This window comes from Mercenaria mercenaria, chromosome 5 (assembly GCF_021730395.1).
Source record: "Mercenaria mercenaria strain notata chromosome 5, MADL_Memer_1, whole genome shotgun sequence".
NCBI classification, from domain to species: Eukaryota; Metazoa; Mollusca; class Bivalvia; order Venerida; family Veneridae; genus Mercenaria; species Mercenaria mercenaria.
In genome coordinates, this window is record NC_069365.1 from 52,505,521 (window position 1) to 52,526,597 (window position 21,077).

The 21,077-nt window shown below is 36.7% G+C and overlaps 1 protein-coding gene across 1 annotated transcript in view; it reads left to right on the plus strand.

The window, feature by feature from the left end:
• The window catches only part of LOC123545601 (plexin A3-like), a 264,006-nt gene that overhangs the window by 56,068 nt on the left and 186,861 nt on the right, over positions 1 to 21,077 (plus strand). The window contains exon 6 of the mRNA XM_053543563.1: positions 13,495 to 13,589. Coding sequence (XP_053399538.1) covers positions 13,495 to 13,589 — 95 coding nt within the window. The remainder of the gene's footprint in view (positions 1 to 13,494; positions 13,590 to 21,077) is intronic.

Here is a 21,077-nt window from a genome sequence, read left to right on the forward strand (position 1 = left end):
CGATACGGAAGCCAGTTTCATTTCGGAAATTACGCTCTATTGACGTAAGTTCTTTCAGACAAGACATCTCAGCGTCCCTTGAACTAAATACGTTTCCAGAAGGCACAGACTTGGATCAGCTAGTAAATGCATATTCAAAAGGATTATCCTTACTGATAGATAAACATGCCCCCTTACGTACAAAAACTATCGTTCTTCGACCTAGTTGTCCGTGGTTCACAGACGAACTTCATGAGGCTAAACACTTGAAACGAAGCTTGAGCGGAAATGGCGTAAATCTAAACTAACAATCGACCATCAACTTTATAGGGACCAATGTGCTACCATGAATAAACTCCTAATTCAGGCCCGAACCGACTACCTCTCTGAGAAGGTGAAGTCGTGTGGCACTGACCACAAAAGTTTGGCCAAGATAACCAAAAATCTAGTAGGAGACAGCCATGATGCTTCCCGTTCCTCTAACTCATCATCAAGGGAACTTGCGCAGAAGTTTAGTGACTTTTTTCATCGAGAAAATTGTAAACATTAGGAATGACATTATTTCGCACAGCCAAACTGATTGTGATTCAGTTGACTTGCATTGTTCAGAACACCAGGAAGTAGCAAACTGTCTTATTGATTTGGCTCCTACAACGATAGAAGAGGTAAAACAAATTATACAAAAATCTCCAAACAAATCCTGTGAACTTGACCCTTTACCAACATGGCTTTTGAAGAAATGTCTCGATGAGCTCTTGCCGTTGATAACAAACATCATAAATACATCAATGGAATTAGGTTATGTACCAAAAGAGTTTAAAAGTGCTAGGATAAGACCCCTGCTTAAGAAACCAGGTCTTGAACCAAACATTCTCAAAAACTACAGGCCTGTGTCTAACCTCCCTTTCATTTCAAAAATCTTAGAAAAGGTAATAGATGCGCGTCTTGGGCGGCACTTGAGTGAAAATAAGCTACATGAGGGACTGCAGTATGCTTACAGAAAGTTTCATTCAACTGAGTCGGCTTTGATAAAGGTACAGAGTGACATCCTCACATCTCTCGACCAAAATTCTGTAACAGTTCTCGTGCTATTCGATCTGTCTGCAGCTTTCGACACCATTGACCACCAAACACTGTTACACCGACTCGAACATTATTTTGGAGTCACAGACAAAGCACTTGCATGGATGTCATCATATCTTAGTGACCGCTATCAAACTGTGTGCGTTGACGGTGAGTTTTCGACGATGTTGATGAAAAACTGTGTGCCCCAGGGATCAGTGCTTTGTCCAAAGAACTATATCATGTACACTAAACCCGTGGGTGCCATATGCAGACGTCATGTACTTCTTCACCATTTCTACGCCGATGACTCTCAATTATACCTATAGAGGCTGTGGCTAGAAGTGAGGCTTTGCGCCGCATTGAGAGCTGTCTGGCTGAACTTGTCTCGTGGATGCATTGCAACATGCTGAAGCTCAATGCTGATAAAACAGAGGTAATGCTATTCACATCAAAGCGTACCTCCAAGTACACTGATGACGTCTATGTGAAGGTCGGGGACTCTGTGATAAAATCCACAAAATTTGTTAGGAATCTTGGTGCAGTTCTTGACCACAAAATGGATATGGAACAACAAGTCAACTCTATGTGTCGGGCTGGATATGTACAACTTCGCAGAATAAGTCACATCAGACGGTATGTTACAAGTGATGCCACAAAGACTCTTATCAACAGTCTGGTTACTTCACGGTTAGACTACTGTAATGCCTTGTTAAGTTGTACTCCAAACAGCACACTTAACAAGTTGCAACATGTCCAGAACACGGCAGCTCGCGTCATCACCAATACGCCCCGTCGCAATCATATAAACACCGGTTTTGAAGGAGCTCCATTGGTTGCCAGTAAAATACAGGGTGCAGTACAAGGTTCTGACCCACACCTTTAAGGCTTTACACAATCAGTCCCCTGACTATATTAGGGATATGATAGAAGTGTATAAACCGGTCAGAAACCTAAGATCACAAGACACGCTGTCACTGGTTACTAGTATTCCAAAAACCGAAACCATGATGTATGGCAGTCGCAGCTTTTCGTGCACTTCTCCAAAGCTTTGGAACTCCCTTCCCGTCAAGATCAGGGAAGCTGACACGCTAGCTACTTTCAAAAGCCTGCTAAAAACCCACTTCTTTGTACAATATTTTGTTAACTGACCGCTACATTGATGCTTTTATTCTCCTTCTTCATAAAACTGCGTAGAACAGTATTTTATCCTAAGGTAACTTAAATACTTTTAAATATGTATGTATGTTTATCTTGTTTAATCTATACGTTTTACATTTATGAGTTTTGTTAATGTGGAATGCATTATTTTTGTATGCGTATTTGTTAGTATTTTTGCAATTTTTCTGTGAAGCATTTTTGAACGTGTACATGTGCATGAAAAGAGTGCTATATAAATGTGGTATAATAAAAATAATAATAATTATCAAGTAGAGATATGCATGTTTTTCCCATGTTATGAAATCTGCAGAGTCACGAGGACATGGCATAGTAAAGAAGCTAAATGGATAAATGAGTATTTCATTATCTCTCTCTGTATATGGGGAAGATATATGCATTATGTGCTGTTAGTCAGTTCGACTGTCTTTTTGTCTCTCTGTCAGCTTCTCTAACATTTGTTCAGACTACTCTTGAACTTCTGGTGAAATTTTAAACAAGCGTTATAGAAACTTTTAGTACCAAGGTTAGTTTTGCATATTTTCGACATTTCCGCCTGATTGATTTTTGATGGAGTTACGTCCCTTTAGAGATCATTTTTGATAAAGTTTTTCCGGACTCCTCCTATGCTACTTACTGGATATGAAAATAAACCAACGTGTTTCCTTTATATGATCACTTACCGGAGGCGGTGTCCTAATTTTCGACTTGCTTTTAGCCCATTTCGTGTTATATGTTATGCATATGTATATTGACTTTTTTGACTGTGGTTTTACTCACCTATTATTTTACTATATGTGAGGTTAAGTATCAACTATATACCGGACTGGATCTCCCAACGTTTTTTTTTTTTTGCCACCGACCGTCCCTAGGCAGTGCCCCACTATGTTATTTTGTTGTTATCCGTGCTTTTTTCCACTTGCCCAAAAACCCAACCCATTTGTCTACCCTGTTCTTACTTTTGCGTCTTGATTATAATTAAAATCTGCTTGTTTTAGGATTTTTAAGCAACCTTTTGCTATATCTTCCCACTACATTTTCTATTTGTTGCTGGCCTACTTTTCAATGCATGGCTCTGCTCATGTGTGCTGTGACATGTGCTTCCAGGAAATGTACCCTTACGTTTTACTTTTGTATAGAACTAATTAGTATCAAGTTTAGTTTCGCATAGTCAGCAATATTTTATGTTTGATAGACTTTGGTGTAGTTACAAGCCTTTGATGTACAATGTTTATGCTCTAGCATCTTCACTTCTTAACCAATCTTAAACATATATACACAGAATGTGTATTCATACCAATGAAAGATCGAATATAGGCCAGCTCATATTAGTAGGTAGAAAGTCATGTGCCCTTGAATTATTTGAATTATCAAAAAAAAAACAACTATATTTACTGTCTTTAGCACCTTCATTTCTCATCGAAACACTTGTAATGTTAGTGTAATGTAGGACGACTCTAGATTGATAAGTTATGTTCTCTTGATCTAGTAATAATTTCCATGTAACATTTATATGCTGTGTAAGTCTTGTATTACTGCACGTTCGTATACCAACCTTGATATGTGAATTCTTGTGAGAGACTGATTTAAGTAGGTTGGATCTTTAAGAACTTAAGTGAGCGATTAAGGGCCACCATTGTCCTCCTCTTTTTGCTTTTGCTGAATAGGTAAAGTAGAAAACAATATCTTATTTCCTTTAACGAGTTTCCATTCTACTTTCCTCAAAAATTGATTAGCTTAACATTTAGTCCTTTAACATGACAAGTGAATGAAGTATTGTCCTGCAGTCCGGAAAGGCACCTAATTTTCACTGCTGCAGTATAACATAATACTTAGTCTAGTAATCTGATATCTGTCAATGATGAATAAACAATACTGTACTATACATACAATATGTGACACTGACCTTTGAGCTAGGGGTCCGGGTTTTGCGCATGACAAGTCGTCTCATCATGGGATACATTTGTTCCAAGTAATATCAAAATCCCTTCATGGGTGGTAGAGTTATGGACCGAACAGGAAAAAGCCCTGTTTACCTTTGACCTTCAAGGGTGACCTTTCAGCTAAGGGTCCGGGTTTTGCGCATGACACGTCGTCTCATCATGTGAAACATTTGTGCCAAGTAACTGTAAAATCCCTTCATGAATGACAGAGTTATGGACCGGACACGAAATTGCGGACGAATGTACGTACGGAATGACAAACCGAAGGACAGACGGAAGGACGGAAAAGCGCATTCCTATAATGCCCGAAAATGGTTTTTAACCAGTTGGGGACTAATAATGTAGACATTCATCCCAAGTACGTAACATAGACAGTGAAGTGAAAGGCATGAATCAAAACAACGTATTATTAACAAAGTAATTCCTAGTGGCATAAACAGTATGTATACATGAACAGAGATTAAAATAAGATAAAATAACGTGCAAGTGGTAAAATAATATATATTATTTGTAATCTCTAAAAACTCTTATGTGTGAAAAGAACGGGAAAACGTTGTATTACATTTAAAGGAACAATATTATTATTATGTCACACATGAAATGACAGAAATAAACTAAAGAAAAAATAAAAACACATGAAAGAAAAATGTGAACATTGCTGTACTTGTTTCTTTTTTTTTGTTTTTTTGTTTTTTTGTTTTTTTTCACTTAGTTTACCTAGTGACATTGCTTTCGTTTAATTCTCTTCTTATCTAGAATTCATATGACAATTCTGTCAAATCATTATTTCTTTCTTATTTGTTTTTTCTTTTTTTCTCTCTCTGTGTCTTATTACTAAGTGTAATGGCCACTAAGTAAACTCAGTAAATAAGAATCAAAAGAAGATGCGTAGAGGATAATGAATATATTTTTTTATAAATGTATATAAGAATAATTTTTCGCGAAACTTATAACGTCTGAGAACTCATGAATGGGAAGAATGAACAGTATACACATATGAATAATACTGCGAATTGTGGTGGTCAGAGAAATGGAATGCATAAATCAGGAAATAAAGAAACGGATGGCCATAACAGCACCCTTTCCCCTGAGGCTATCTTACCCATATTGTCGGATACCAGTGCTTAAAGCCTTACATGGTCCGCCTAGACGGGCTGCATGTAGAGGTTCAAATCCTCTGGTTAATGATGTCATCACTTATTATATAAACAAAATACTAAATACTACTGCATGAGGTTACAATACCCATTGACCCTGTACCAGCAAGTGTGAGACATGCACTTTTTTTTCAAAAGTAATTTCTAGTTATCTTTTAAATTTCGTTTGGATAATACTTTTACACTTTTATGGTAGTAAAAGGATGTTTTCGTTTAAAAATATCTTGCTTAACACTGACCTATCTTTATAAACGATCTATGCATAGGGTGTTTTCGAAAATAAATTTCTGCTATTTTGGAGACCAAAAACTTTTCAAATTTCAATTTGGCTATATTGATGAATTGTTATTAATTTTTAAGAATATCTTATAGCTAATATCACAAAAGCAACATCTCCCTGCAAAAATATGGACGCTTGAAAAATATATTTTTAATTTGTTATAGGCCCCTACTTTAGAACTTTAGTTTGACAAAGGGTAAATGCAATTTGGTAACAAAAATAGCATTTTAAAAGTAAATGATCAAATGATAACAAAATCCTCTTAACTCCACTGAAGACCTTTAGAACTGTGTGTTACCTCTGTCTGGATCGTAAGTTGAAAAATTAATCTGAATTTCAAAAAAAAAAAAAAAAAAAATAATAATAATAATAATAATGTTATCAAACGGTAGACCACTTTTTCCCATGTAATATTAATATCTTTTTTTTATTTGTGACAAAAGTATCCCAATGGGTTGTTTAATCATCAGCTCTCAGTTATTTCATAGCAAATGAAAAATTGTTGTTCTTAGTTTATCTGTATGCAGACGGTGTATTGAAACATTCCGCGGTTTAAAACAATGTAAACCCACAGGAGGTCAAAAGGTATCTCAAACGAACATGGCCACGGACAAATTTAACGGCACTTCAAGAAATATTTTAAATTAATGACAAGCAACAAAGTAAGCCTTATACAAGTAGAATGTTTACGTCTGTTTTTCGCCCGAAAAACTATCCGAACATAGAAATATTTACCTTAGAAGAAAAAATGATAATATTTCACTGGATCATGCAATGAAATGTTTCGGGTCGTGGTGTTTTTTTAGGTCGGTCGTTTGAATGGAAACAAACAATATTTCATTTTAGGCATTGATGTCCATATCTTTTTGCTCTTGAATACAAACACATTTAACTTAATCGAAACATGGTGCAACCATTTCGGCCTTCATCGGTGATGCCGATCGAGTGATTCGGCCTACGACAGTTGATACAAAAAAAAAGCAAATACACATGTATATGCGTGCATATTGTTTCAGGCCATCTTTACCTTCAATCAATGCATGGAGTAATAAGTCTTACTAGCATATTCTAAACTGCTAATACTTGCAATATTCGAGAAGCTTATTACAGCAAAAGTAGCAGTTACATGTTTACGAAGTTTAACACTAATCTAGTCGATCTACGCTGGTTGAAAGCAAATGTTTTGCAGACCTACCAACAGCTTCAGTAAAAGAACTAAATTTGTTTTGAATACAATCTTTGAAAATATAACACTCTGCCCTGCTTTAAAATATGTAATAATTGTAAAATTTAGATTTCAACTTCCGCTACCCTAGCCGCTCATTCACTGGTTGACCGTCGGTCATTCGACACGACTGATTAAATCACAGAAAAACACAGACTGGCAGAGCAAAATAAATGAGTCCCATTCAGTGTAGTGTGCTATCGTTAATTCTGGGATGGCAGGTTATGTAGAACAACGTTTCTGTCCAATTTTGCTATTTTTATTTACAAGATGTACATGTATTATAACAAAACAAATAGTTAGCTTTTGGAAACGATCCAGTTAATATAATTTTATAACAGCTAGTGTCATTTTCAACGTCGATTAACCTAACTAACTAAGAAATTAAATATTTATATATAACGCACGTGTTGTGTGTGTGTGTGTGTGTGCGCGCGTGCGTGTGCGTGTGTGTGTGCGTGTGTGTGTGTGTGTGTTCGGGTTTAGCTTCTTTCTCAACAGTTTTTCAGTCATATGAACGACGGTGTCTACTTGTAGCAGTGAGCACAATGCCCAACTTTATAGTGCTGCCTCACTGGAATATCACGCCGTAGACACATGACATGATACTGACACCGCACTGACCAGTCCTAGTACTATCCTCTTAATGCTGAGCGCCAAGCGAGGAAGCTACTAGTACCAGTTTTTTACGTCTTTGGTATGACGCGGCCAGAGATCGAACCCACGACCTCCCGCACTCGAAGCGGACGCTATACCACTAGGCTACCGAGGCGGTTGCACTTGTTATGTGGATGTCCTTAATCCTTTATGCTACAATGCTGCATTACATCTGTGATTTCCAACCAATAAAATCACAGATTGATATCATGATAAACAGTACATGTGAATTATGCAAATTATTCTAATACAGCCATTCTTTACATATTATTACAAATATCATATTGACAGAAGTGGCATCTTCATGATTTGTCTCATTAACAATGCAGGATCAGAAAATTATCTACATACTTCATACTGCACTGCTTAACAAATAATCAGTTTATCTGATGTCTACATGTGTAAAATAGATATAACTGAAAATGATTTAAAAGTTTACAGCAGGACACTTATATCAGTAAAACTGCATTCACACTGATTGTTGTAAAAATTATATGAGGGTTTAGTTTAATGTGCAACTCTATTTACTTACAGTGTCCTTCGGCAAGATTAACTTTCTCGTGCAATGAGAGAAGTAGTAGACAGTAGAAACTTCCAAACTTAAACTAAAAAAAAAGCTGATGGATCTATATAGATGACATTGGACGACGTTCTAAAAGTTGATATTTATGTCGCATTTTGCAAAAATTGTTCTATGAAAGCATTCGTATCGGTTTCTTATCCATGTGATAATCATTTTTTTCATGAATAATCCCGTCCAATTTCGTCCGAAGAACATAGTACGTTTACATTTACATTTACATCTCAGTGTCCGTTTTGTGTAGGTCTGATACGACTATAGTATGAAACATAAAGGACATTTTACCTTTCCGACAGGGACAGTTTCCAATTACGAAAACTAGGTAGTATTATGCATTAATATTGCTCAGATAAATCGTCTTTTAAAAATCTAGAATTTACCTAATAGCCTTACTGGAATAATACGCAAAAGGCATATGACGTGACTGTTCCGTTATAATTGTTCCTTCTCTTGAGAAGGAACACTTTGATTCGGTAAGTCACACTTGACAGAGCAACTGACCTCGAAAGCTGTTATCATTACAAGCTGGCCAGTCAAACTTAGAAATAACCTCTGACGTTAATATTATTCTTTCCTAATTGAGGCGACTCTCTGACTGAACGCGCTCCGTGGATTACATATTACTAAACCCGAGGATGGTTGATTGATTTTTTATTTCCTCCATTCTTGAAGAGCATAACATATGCACATACAGATAGACATATATCAGCGAATTTACATGTGAACAACTAAATATTATCGTTACCTTCGAATGTATGGTTAATATGTGAAAACAAACCCCACAGCGACCCTCTAATTATGCGCAACAAATTCGCGCATCGAATCGTACACTACATGAGGAAATGGATTGACCGGATCAATATCTTACTGCCGTATTTACTCAACTGAAAGTGGTAACAGATTTACTTTTTTGTTGGATTTAACAAATTATGTTAAATAACTAGCGTAAATACTTACTTGACATTTTTTGGCAGTATAAAACACCATAATTAAAAATTTTAGGTTTTTTTTGTACAAAATGTAACGCCCACTGGGGCGCTATTTAACATGGGTAGTCGACGAAAGTCCCCATCTGGAATGGATGGAACAACGTATTTCCAGCCGAGCCCTCGGCAGGTGACATATTTGCCTCCCCAGCACCCAGTCTTTAAAGTAAATCACCGAGCACTGAACACTAGTCGGGATATCAGTCGCAACCGGGAATCGATCCGGGTCCGGGAATCGAACCCGGATCGCTGTCGTTGTAGTCCAAACTGCTAACCACTGCGCCACTGACTCCCTGATTAAAAGCAGGGGGATACGGAATGTCAATAAGGTAGATCAATCAGTCCTTGTGTCCGATCCTGGGGTTCCACACACTGATGACCAATATTTAAACAGACATTGCAACCAAACTTTTACAAGATGATCATTATATATTTATATAAATGTGCCCTAGAAAAAACTTTTGCTATGCTTTAACTTGTACTGACACTGAATTCACAAGTCTGTTAGACTGCCTAGAATGAGTGTATGTTATCAGTTAATAACCGTTTTTATTTTATTTAAGATCAAGATCAGTGATATCGAAACTAAACTTACACATATGTATGAAGCAAAACCTTTGTTTGTATTGCTTACATTTCATTCACACAGACACAAGTTGATGTCGTATAGTGGCTATCTAGCTTTTGATGTTTTTGATGCCGGTGGTAGGTACTGGTTTGCCCTTTGGAATACAATTTCAGGCACTAATGGACACCCGTGTAGAGTAGAATTTTCGAACCAGCCAGATAGCTTTCTCACTTGATAACATTATAAGAGCCAGATAGCTTTCTCACTTGATAACATTATAAGCCTCCAACTTTTTTTCGAGCCCATAGCAGTGCTCAAATTCTGCGACTTTATCTGTTGGTAATGTATCAAATTGTTGCAGTTGGTGACCTGCGGTTACATATTCCTTGTATTTTCATTTTTACAACAATATATTTACGTCTGTGAATGATACGTGTAGAAATTCGATAATATTGGTCACATTACCTTTAAATTTAGCGTGCGTTATTGACAACAAGTAAACCCTATATTTCGATTATATCTGACGGTTTTCCACCTTGTTCGAGCCAATTTGAACAGTATAGGGTATATGCCATAAACACTATATACAAACGTGTATGAAAAGTTGATTGTTACAATTTTACAGTTATAGACCAGGATCAGATATCTGGGTAGCTTTAGAGGACAGTGCATGTCAAATATGAGCTGCTGATAGGGAAGCTATGTTACGAGTTGATCTGTGTTTGATATTACAAACCTGATGCTGCACATACCATATTTACCTGCTTTTTACTCTGAAGGCAATATAACGGATTATTAAGCTCAGATGGTCCACGTTAGGCGACTCATTCCGGCACATCTGGACGAGTCGGTAGTACGATAGGATTTTTGTTTTAAAACAACGAAAATGACCAAAGCCATCGGATCCCATTGAGGTTATTTACCTTGCAATTGCATTGACAAGCTGAGAACCAGTGTCGTGTTGAACTGTCAAAAGGAATTTCATTTTTGCAACTTTCGAATTCTTTGTCGTTGACTTGTTTATAATTATGTTTTACAGCTTGTCTACTTGACTTTTGTATTTTCTGATGAAGTCTTTACGAATTTTGCACACATATTTTAACAGTATAAAACAATTTTAAAGTATCTGAAAGCGTTCAATATGTTTTTTTTTTTATCTCTGTCAAATATCGACAGATTGCAATGAAAATTGGACACATTGTATGATGAGAAGTTAAGACCCAGCCGCCATATAAATACAGAAGATGCCCTGAGGCAAGTTTTTATATAAATTATACATGTTCAGAAAGTTTGAATCAACTACTGAATAATATGTCGTAACATTCTCTTTCAGCGTGTAATTAGTTTTTGAAACAAGAATTGTAAAGTATAGTTTCAAAAAAAGGAGAATGTAAACAGCTCCCACATAGTTCATGTTTGATACAGCATACAGCTACAATGAAATTAAACACCTAGAGTACAAGTAAAGCTTTGCTTGAAAAATTAATTGAGACCTTATCACAACAACACTTGCTTATTTGTGCGGATTGTTCAACTTGCCACGCTGTTATTTTTTATCGTTTCTACATTGGTTGCTAAATTATCTCTCAGCAGTGATAGAAGAGCTAAAGGTTTTTCAAAGCTCAATTTTCAGAAAAAATTGTACATCTGAGTAATGCTAGAGCAAATCTGAGTTTTTCATAAATTTGATCTCAAATATGGATGTACAAAATTATTGATAATAAATGTTAGTTTACCTTTCTTCTTCAACTGGCAATTGTTTACATTTGCTTGCGAATCATTCAAGCAAGCTATTTTAGCTGACAGACAGTATTTGATAGGCTCCTCCAACGCATATATACTACCAGGGTAGTAAAAGTTGGGGCTTTAATTAAGTTAAATAATACATAACAATAATAAAGTATAAATTCATTGAGCCACGGCAGTTGTGTTTGTGCTGTGTTTGTTAGGGTTTTCAAAACGTCTTCTTCAACAATTTTTCAGCCATATAAACGACAATGTCTACTTGTAGCAGTGAGCACAATGCCCAACTTTACAGTGCTGCTTCATTGGAATATCACGCCCTAGACACGGGACATGATATCCCACCCAGTCACATTATACTGAAACCGGGCTGACCAGCCCTAACACTATCCTCTTAATGCTAAGCGCAAAGCGGGGAAGCTACTAGTACCATTATTTACGTGTTTGGTATGACGCGACCAGGGTTGAACCCACGACATCCCGTACTCGAAGCGGGCACTCTGCCACTAGGCTACCGAGGCAGTCTCACGACAGTTGTAATAAGGTACCCCAAAATATTAAAAGTCACAAATTGAGTGTAACTTGGTAGCCGTCATTAAACGGCAAGTGTTTCCATCTTCTGGATTGAAATTTTAGATAGAATATTCTTGCCTATCTGGCAGGGAAAGTATACATTTGTCCGAGCACGCGCAAGGGATAGATATTCCTGTTTTTCCATAGGAAAAACCCATGTCTAAAATAGCGTGCACTTAAGTGACGTCACATAGTACTGCCACTATTATGACGTCATAGACTATATAAATAATGTCAGGAAATACCCAAATCTATTTGTCTCCGCGATCTATTTTGAACGTGATAGGCAAGAAAAAAGCCCTTGTGTAAGACAGCTGTTTTCCCAACCCTCGGGACAGCTTGGATAAAAAACCTCGCTGACGCTCGGTTTTCCATTCCACACTGTCCCTCGGGTAGGGGAAACCTCGTCTTACACAGACAGGCATGTAAGATCCTTAAACTGTAAGGAAATGTGAATTGATATATTATCAGATCTATATTAAGAAATATGCATGAGGTCTGTAGGGGAAATTTTGCGCGACATTAACGGCGTAATAGGAATGGCAGAGCGAGCGTATATTTTCCAATGTAAAACTAATCATATGTTTGTTTTCGATTTTTACTTTGAAGGTGATACACATTTTTTGTTTGGCTGTTTAAATTGCGTCTTGTGTTTCGAGGTTTCAATTCATGATCCTTTTGTCATATATTTCTAGATGTGAAAGTTGTAGGTAAAGCTAATATATAATGTAATCGACAACAATATATTTAACTGATTTATGCTAATAACACGTGTGTATTAAAACCCCTCGAGCCTCACTCCGGGAATTGAATTCTTCATATGAAGAAGCCACCTCTACCAAGGTGCCTGTCCTTGATGAAATAATGCACGGAGAGGAATTGGGTATTCCTCAACCATCACAGTTGGAAAGTCGCCTTACTGACTGCCAGACAGGATTTTCCCGTGTTTTTGCCGGTGTTAGAGAACGCGTTCTACCACCCGTGGTGTAAGATGACTCACGTGTTGAAATTTATGAATGAATGCGTAAATTCATACGCTTGTATAATAAAATAGTACTCAAAAGAAACGCACTCGTTATACGTTATTTTCTTCTAATGAAAGAATACGGCATGCAAGAAAAAGAATCTATCACCAGTTTAAGATGCGGATGGAAATATCTGGCTCTTGGGTTGTTGTTACCCTCAAGCCAGATATTTCTATCCACACCCTCAACCAGTGAAAGATTCTTATAATATGACCTATAATTATAACGGTGCGATGTTAAACCCAAATAAATATTGAAATCGATAAATCTGTTCACTTTATTCAAAGTACTAATTTTAAAATTAATTCTACACAGTAGGCGTTGCATATATTGTTAGTGGATTTTCAAAAAATATTAAATGTAATTTTCACTATTTCTTTGTTATTGGTATATATTAAAATGGCTATTGTTGCAGTATGCGCTCTTTCACGACAACAGTATCACTGCATGCGCACTTTCATATTTGCTGGCTGAGGCTGTATAAACAGCTCCGTGTTTTGAGAATTATATTAAAGTTTTTATTTAGTATTAATATTTAAAATCATATTAAACTTTTAGGTCTTTAAGTTGCCAGTACATCAGTGTTCAAGTTATTCAACGTGCCATTATTGCACACAAGGAGGATATTGTGAATGGTGTGCTGGAATAGGCAGGTAAGCGATACAAATTACTATTGATGAATTTTCAGTCATAGGGGATTAAGTAGTCTTTTTGAGTAGGTCGAATTTATTGTATGTGGCTTTCCTGGAAATCCACTTTCGTACATGTTTATTTACTCAATGCATGACCCAAACACTTTTACTCCAATTTTATAAGCCCCTTGCCGGCGGGGGGATAGAAAATGCCGGCTGTATCTCCATGCAGAGGGGTAAGACTCCCCCGAAAATGGAGCCGCCTGTTTGCCGTGGGTGGCGGCCCGTAAGCCGGAGAGGAGGGTCCTGGATGTTGAGGTGCCCCATAGCGCCCTGGGGAGGTGATGCATATTTGTTTTCATGTGTGTATCACCTTTTCGTGGTGTGGGTGTCAATACACATCTTTGGCCTCTAATTCGGTGTAGACGTTTTGGCGGTCGTATTGGCCCGATACGATCAATCGGCTAGTCATGCCAAGCCCTAGGGAATTTTTCATTTACGTTTGCATATTCTAATTATTTCATTTTAAACTTCATCTTACTGTTTCCATTTTTTTATTATTTTTTTATTATTTTGCACACACATCATCATAAAACAAAATACGTTACACAAAATCTAATTTTACTTTGTTTAACTGTCACATTTAAAGCGTTAAGCAAACTCCATACTACGTTTACACAAAGTTATTTAACGAAATATTTTCATATGTTCTTCAATCTATGTTTCCTAGAAGGCGGTGGCTTAGGGCCAATCGGGTAGGTAGAGTAACAGTCCCATGAATCCCCTGATTGCTTTTCTGCAATACAACTGGTGATATAAATAAGATTGTAAAATACTTATCCGAGTATATCACTACAGTATCCCTAACATGTTTGAGCTGGATATCCGCTCTGTTAACGTGTTCCCTTGTTGGACTCCGCGGCGGGTGGGGGCTGCGAGTGATGAAATTAAATTATCTAAATATGACAAACCAAAATAACAAACGACTGCATACGGAAACAGACTCGGACACGGAAGGTGAGAGAAATTCTCACCGACCTTTCACAACTAATTCGGCATTTCCACGATTCCTCCTTATTCAATCTGTTGAGGACAATTTTAAAATGACAAGTATCTCTCCTTTCGTTATAGAAAAAACACTCGAGAGTATAGCCGGAACGCCAAAATCTGTGAAGAAATTACGGACAGGAGATCTTTTGGTAGAAATTGAAAAGGCTGCACATGCACAGAATTTGCTTAAAATGACAAACTTTTTCGGCCATCCATGCAAGTGCACTGCACACCGTACTCTGAACTCCTCAAGAGGGGTTATTCGTTGCCCTGATCTTGCTGGGGTATCAGAGACGGAAATTGTGCAAGGCCTTGCTGAACAACACGTTACAGCTGCTAGACGCGTCAGAATTAAACGAGATGGAAAAGAAATTATAACTAACACTATCATACTTACATTTGGCATCCCATTCCTTCCTAGCTCTGTAAAAGTAGGTTATCTCCAAACAAAGGTCACCCAATACATACCGAATCCCCTCCAATGCTATAACTGTTTCAAATTTGGTCATAACGAGTCAAACTGCAAAGGAGATCACATTTGTCATAAATGCAAACAAGATGGTTACTCTCATGAGCCTGATAGATGTAATAGACCATTGTGCTGTGTGAATTGCGGCGAGGAACATTCAGCCAGGTCTCGCGACTGCAAGACGTGGAGGATCGAAAAGGAGGTCCTCCACGTCAAGTTCACACAGGGCATTGGATTTCCTGAAGCCAGACGAATTGCAAATGCTAAATTTATGCCACCATCACTCACAACAACATGTTCTTCAATCACAAAATCAAATACAAACAAATCAACAACGTTTTCTGACGCGTCTACGCAAACCGATTCTGTACCTGTCCGAGACATACCAAAGGAAAAGCCGAAAATAACAGAAAAACCTACGCAGACACCAAAAGTTCAAACTGCCGCCACTAAACCAACACTACCACCACCTGTTCAAAATGTCCCCAGGTATTCAAATACGCCGTCGTCAAGACAAAACGTAATGTCAAATTCTAATCAACGTGGGGTGAGTCAAACACCCGGACAAAAAATTGACTTGAAAACTGATGGGTTTGGAAAGGGATCAAATGATCCCATACAAACCCATAACCGGTTCCCTCTTGATATGAACCGGTTGACGGGGGAGGATGATGACGATCCGCCATTATCTGCTCCATCCAATTTAACTAGCACAAAGGAGGGGAAGATCAAAAGGTTCCCTCCCGAGTCAATGCAGCACTAATACTTTAAATTTCCAGTCGTTCAATTTCTGTTTACCATTGTAAATGGCAAGTAAAATTATCCAGTGGAATTGCCGTGGAATTAAAGCAAATTATAATGAAATTCTCCTTCTCTTATCAAAACATAATCCTTCACTTATGTGTCTTAGTGAAACATTTTTAAAAGAAAGTGACAAAATTACTTTCAAAAATTATTCAATGTATAACTTCATTAATACTAACACTGACAGAGCTTCTGGTGGTACATCTATTATTATTAATAATGCATGTCCGCACAAACAAATTGTTCTAAATACAAGTATTCAGTCAGTTGCAATAAACGTTACATTGCATCGTCCAATTACTATCTGTTCGATTTACATACCTCCAAAATTTAAACTAAATCTTGAAGATCTTGATGATCTTATAAAACAATTGCCACAACCTTTTTTGCTTATGGGAGATTTTAATGGTCATCATGAATTTTGGGGCTGTTCTGACAGCAACACTAGAGGTCAAATTATTGAAACTTTTATTGAAAGAAATGCCCTCTGTTTATTAAATGATAAATCAAAAACGTATCTTCATCCTGCAACAGGTAACTTTTCATCACTTGATTTGACAATTTGTCAACCGAACATCTGTCTTGATTTGGGATGGAAAGTACTGGATGACTTGCATGGTAGTGACCATTTTCCAATTATTATTTCAAATACTTCTAATCTGCCTTCAAACCACCCTTCATATTTCAGATTTAATAAAGCTGACTGGAAGCAATTTGAAACGTTATGTAAAAATGATTTGACATTGGAGAATTTTACAAATTTTTATGATCCTATTGATCGGTTTTCGGTTCTTCTGTCCGATATTGGTGACAAGTCCATTCCTAAAACTTCAAGAAATGGTAAACATAAAAATAAGCCTTGGTATAATGATGATTGTAAGACCGCTGTTCGAAAACGTAGGGCAGCCATTAAAAAATTCAATATACGGCCGACAAAAGAAAATCTACAATCAGTTAAGATTCTGAGAGCAAAAGCTCGCAGAACTATAAAACAAGCAAAGATCATGGCATTCATACGTTTCAAAACTTAATTCTAGGTCATCGGTTAAAAAAGTCTGGGAAATGATTCGCAAAATAAGTGGAAAAGGAAAAACTTCAAATGTTTCCCATCTAACAAAATCAGACCAGTCTATTGCATCTACCAAGGAGGACATTGCCAATACACTTGGTGAAACTTTTTCAAAAAACTCTTCATCAAACAATTATGATAAAAGGTTTCAAAACATAAAATCGACTAAAGAAAGTAAACCTTTAAATTTTCATTCAAATAATGATGAAGATTATAATGAACTTGTTTCGCTCACAGAATTGCTTGTCTCTTTAGACAAATGTCATGATACTGCAGCTGGCCCAGACCAAATTCATTATCAACTTTTAAAACATTTACCACAAGAATCATTAGACCTCCTACTTGAAATTTATAATATTACTTGGAAAACTGGCATTTTCCCAGATTCCTGGAGAGAAGCTATAGTTATTCCAATACCAAAACCCGGGAAAGATAGCACGAACCCCAGTAATTATAGACCGATTGCCCTTACTAGTTGTTTATGTAAAACCTTGGAACGTATGATCAATTCTAGACTAGTTTGGTATCTTGAATCTCAAGGCCTACTTTCAAAGTGGTTTTCGTAAGCAGCGCAGCACAACTGATCATCTTGTTCGACTGGAAAATTTTATTCGTGATGCATTTGTTAAAAAAGAGCATCTAGTGTCTGTCTTTTTCGATTTAGAAAAAGCTTATGACACTACATGGAAGTATGGTATAATGAATGATCTTAACGACTTAGGTTTAAAAGGTCGTCTTCCAACATTTATATCACAATTTTTATCTGATCGCAATTTTAAAGTACGTGTTGGTCCAACCCTTTCTGACTCTTATGAGCAAGAACAGGGAGTTCCACAAGGTTCTATTTTATCTGTTACACTTTTTAGCATCAAAATTAACAATATAGTGAAATGTTTGTTACCAGGGACAGATTGTTCATTATATGTTGATGATTTTTTAATATGTTATCGTTCAAAAAATATGCGCACGATTGAACGCCAATTACAGCAGTGTTTGAACAAAGTTCAAACTTGGGCCATGGAAAATGGCTTTAAATTTTCCCAATCAAAAACCTAGTGTGTCCACTTTTGTCAATTACGGAAACAACATTGTGACCCGGAGCTTTTTCTAAATGGTACAAAAATACCCGTTGTTGACGAAGCAAAATTTCTTGGTGTTATTTTTGATAAAAAGCTTTCTTTTATACCACGCATAAAATACTAGAAAGCCAAATGTTTGAAATCGTTGAATCTTTTAAAGGTGATTTCAAATACTGATTGGGGAGCAGATCGCAAGGTTTTGTTAAGACTTTATAGAGCTTTGATTAGATCCAAGCTAGATTACGGTTGTGTTGTATATGGTTCAGCCAGAAAATCGTATTTACAAATGTTGGATACTATCCATAATCAAGGTCTTCGTATTGCTCTTGGCGCATTTAGAACATCGCCTGTTGAAAGCTTGTATGTTGAAGCAAACGAACCCTCCCTTTACACGAGACGTGAAAAACTGTCATTGCAATATGCTCTGAGGGTAGCTGCCAACAAATCCAATCCTGCTCATAAAATCATATTTAAACCCAAATACCACGATTCGTATGACAGAAAACCAAAACAAATTAAAACTTTTGGATTTCGCATCAACAATTCTATGAAGGAAACTGATTTTGAATTTGATGATGTAAAAGAAAATTTAGTTCTGAATACACCACCATGGACTCTTAATTCTCCAACAGTTCTTTTTGATATGAAAACCCCTTGAAAAAGTCTGAAACAAACCCTGAAATATTCAAGTCCAAATATAACGAAATCAAGTCGACTTACAAAGATCATTTTCCTATTTATACAGATGGTTCAAAAGATGATTCAAAGGTTGGATGTGCCGCCGTTAGCCATATGCATCAATCAAAATTACGTTTGCCAAATAACGCTACAATTTTTTCAGTCGAGGCTATTGATTTGGCCCTTAATTTTATTTCAGAATATAATGAAGAAAAATTTATCATCTTTTCCGACTCACTTTCTGTATTACAATCAATACACAACCGTAATACAGAAAATCCTCTCATTCAAAATATTCTTCTCAGGGTTCAAGAACTATCTTTTAAAAAGTCCATCATATTCTGTTGGATTCCTAGTCATATTGGTATTTATGGAAATAAAGATGCTGATACCGCAGCAAAGAAATCACTTTCATTAAATCAATCTAAATTGAAATTACCATATACTGATTTTAGGTCAAATATCAACAAATACATTTTAACTAAATGGCAGTCTTCATGGAACAATGCTTCGTTCAATAAACTTCGTGAAATTAAACCTACTTTAGGTGAATGGCACCAAGGAAACAGATCTGTTCGCAGGGAGGAAGTTGTTCTTTCTCGTTGTCGAATAGGTCATACTCGGTTGACTCATTCGTATCTTCTGAACAATGAAGATCAACCTGAATGTGTACCATGTCAAACACCGCTTACTATTAAACATATTTTAATCGACTGTATAGACTTCGATCCACAGCGCAATTCGTACTATAATGTTGAATCGTTAAAAGAACTGTTTGAGGAAATTTCAGCCGACAAAATTTTTAATTTTTTGAAACAAGTAGGCATATATCATAAAATCTAAACCTTATTTGATTTTTATTTACAAGTTTTATACTTTTTTATGTTTGCAATTGATTTTTACACTATATATGTATATACACTTTTACTTTAATAGTTTTATATATGCTTTACAATTAACGTAATCCATTTATTATTTTTTTCTCGGCAATATATGACCTTTTTGTGTCGATTCGCCGTAAAACCCAACTCATTCATTCATTCATTCCAATTTTATAAATGTACAGTCAAACCAGAACATAATCGACAGCACAAATGAAATATATTTGGCTAAGTAAACGGAGAATTACTGGTAACTGGTCGGCTTTTAAAGTTTTTATTATAAATTAAGATATAGTGACCAAGTAGCCTAATTCTTGCCCGTCATTTACTCAAAATGCTGTTTACATCATGTTGTTCAAATCATGTTCATTATAAGGTAATTCTTAAAATACACCAATGCACTTAAAGTTTTAGTAGCTTATTTAAAGGCTGCATGTATAATGTAAAATGTTTATGGCCGGCCATTGCACCCAAAATGTGTTGTCTTACTACTATTTAATATAGTCATTTCTCCGCTAATTAATAGAATAAAGTGTAGATATTAACAGAAGTATAAACGCTAATATTATTATGAAGAAAAAAATTGAAAAATAAAATAATATTAAAAAGAGGTAATGTTAATCGTGTCTCCCAATATGTGGAGAGATATTTAGAAATGTAAGTCCGTTAGTTCCAGAAAGAAACCTCCAGTATTGTCACTTACGAAACTTAAGAAGTCCAGCAAGCAAAGCAAATCTAAGTTGCGCAGCACATCCATTAACAGCAAAAAGTCCAGCAAGCGCAGCAAGCTCAGGTTGCACAGTACGTTCAGGAAAAGCACCAAATCTAGCAAGTCCAACAAGTCCACTAAGCGCAGCAAGTCCAGTAAGAAGAGCAAGTCTAGGTTGCGAAGCAAGTCTAGTAAGAAGAGCAAGTCCAGGTTGTGCAGCAAGTCCAGGTTGTGCAGCAAGTCCAGCTTCCGCAGCAAGTCCAGTAAGAAGAGCAAGTCCAGAAAGCGCAACAAGTCAAGTAAGAGGAGCAAGTCCAGTAAGCGCAGCAAGTCCGGGTAGGGCAGCAAGTCCAGGTTGCGTAGCAAGTCCGGTAAAAGGAGCAAGTCCAGTAAATGCAGCAAGTCTAGGTTGCGCAGCAAATCCAGTAAGAGGAGCAAGTCCAGTAAGCGCAGCACATCAAGTTTACGGTGTAGGTCCAAGAAGTGCAGCAAGTCTAGGATGCACAGCAAATCAAGGGAAAGAAGCAAGTCCAGGATGGGCAGCAATTCTAGTGAGCGCAGCCATTATTATAAGTGCAGCAAGTCGAGGTACCACAGTAAATCCAGGAACCACATTTATTACAGGAATTTTTTTGCCGTGTACATTGCTTGGAAGATACCTGATAATATTGTCACCTTAATATAGTAAACTTAAAAATTGACAAATTGGGGGATCGTACGGGATTAACTATAAATGGTATTACGGTTATCCATAACAAGCAATATATATT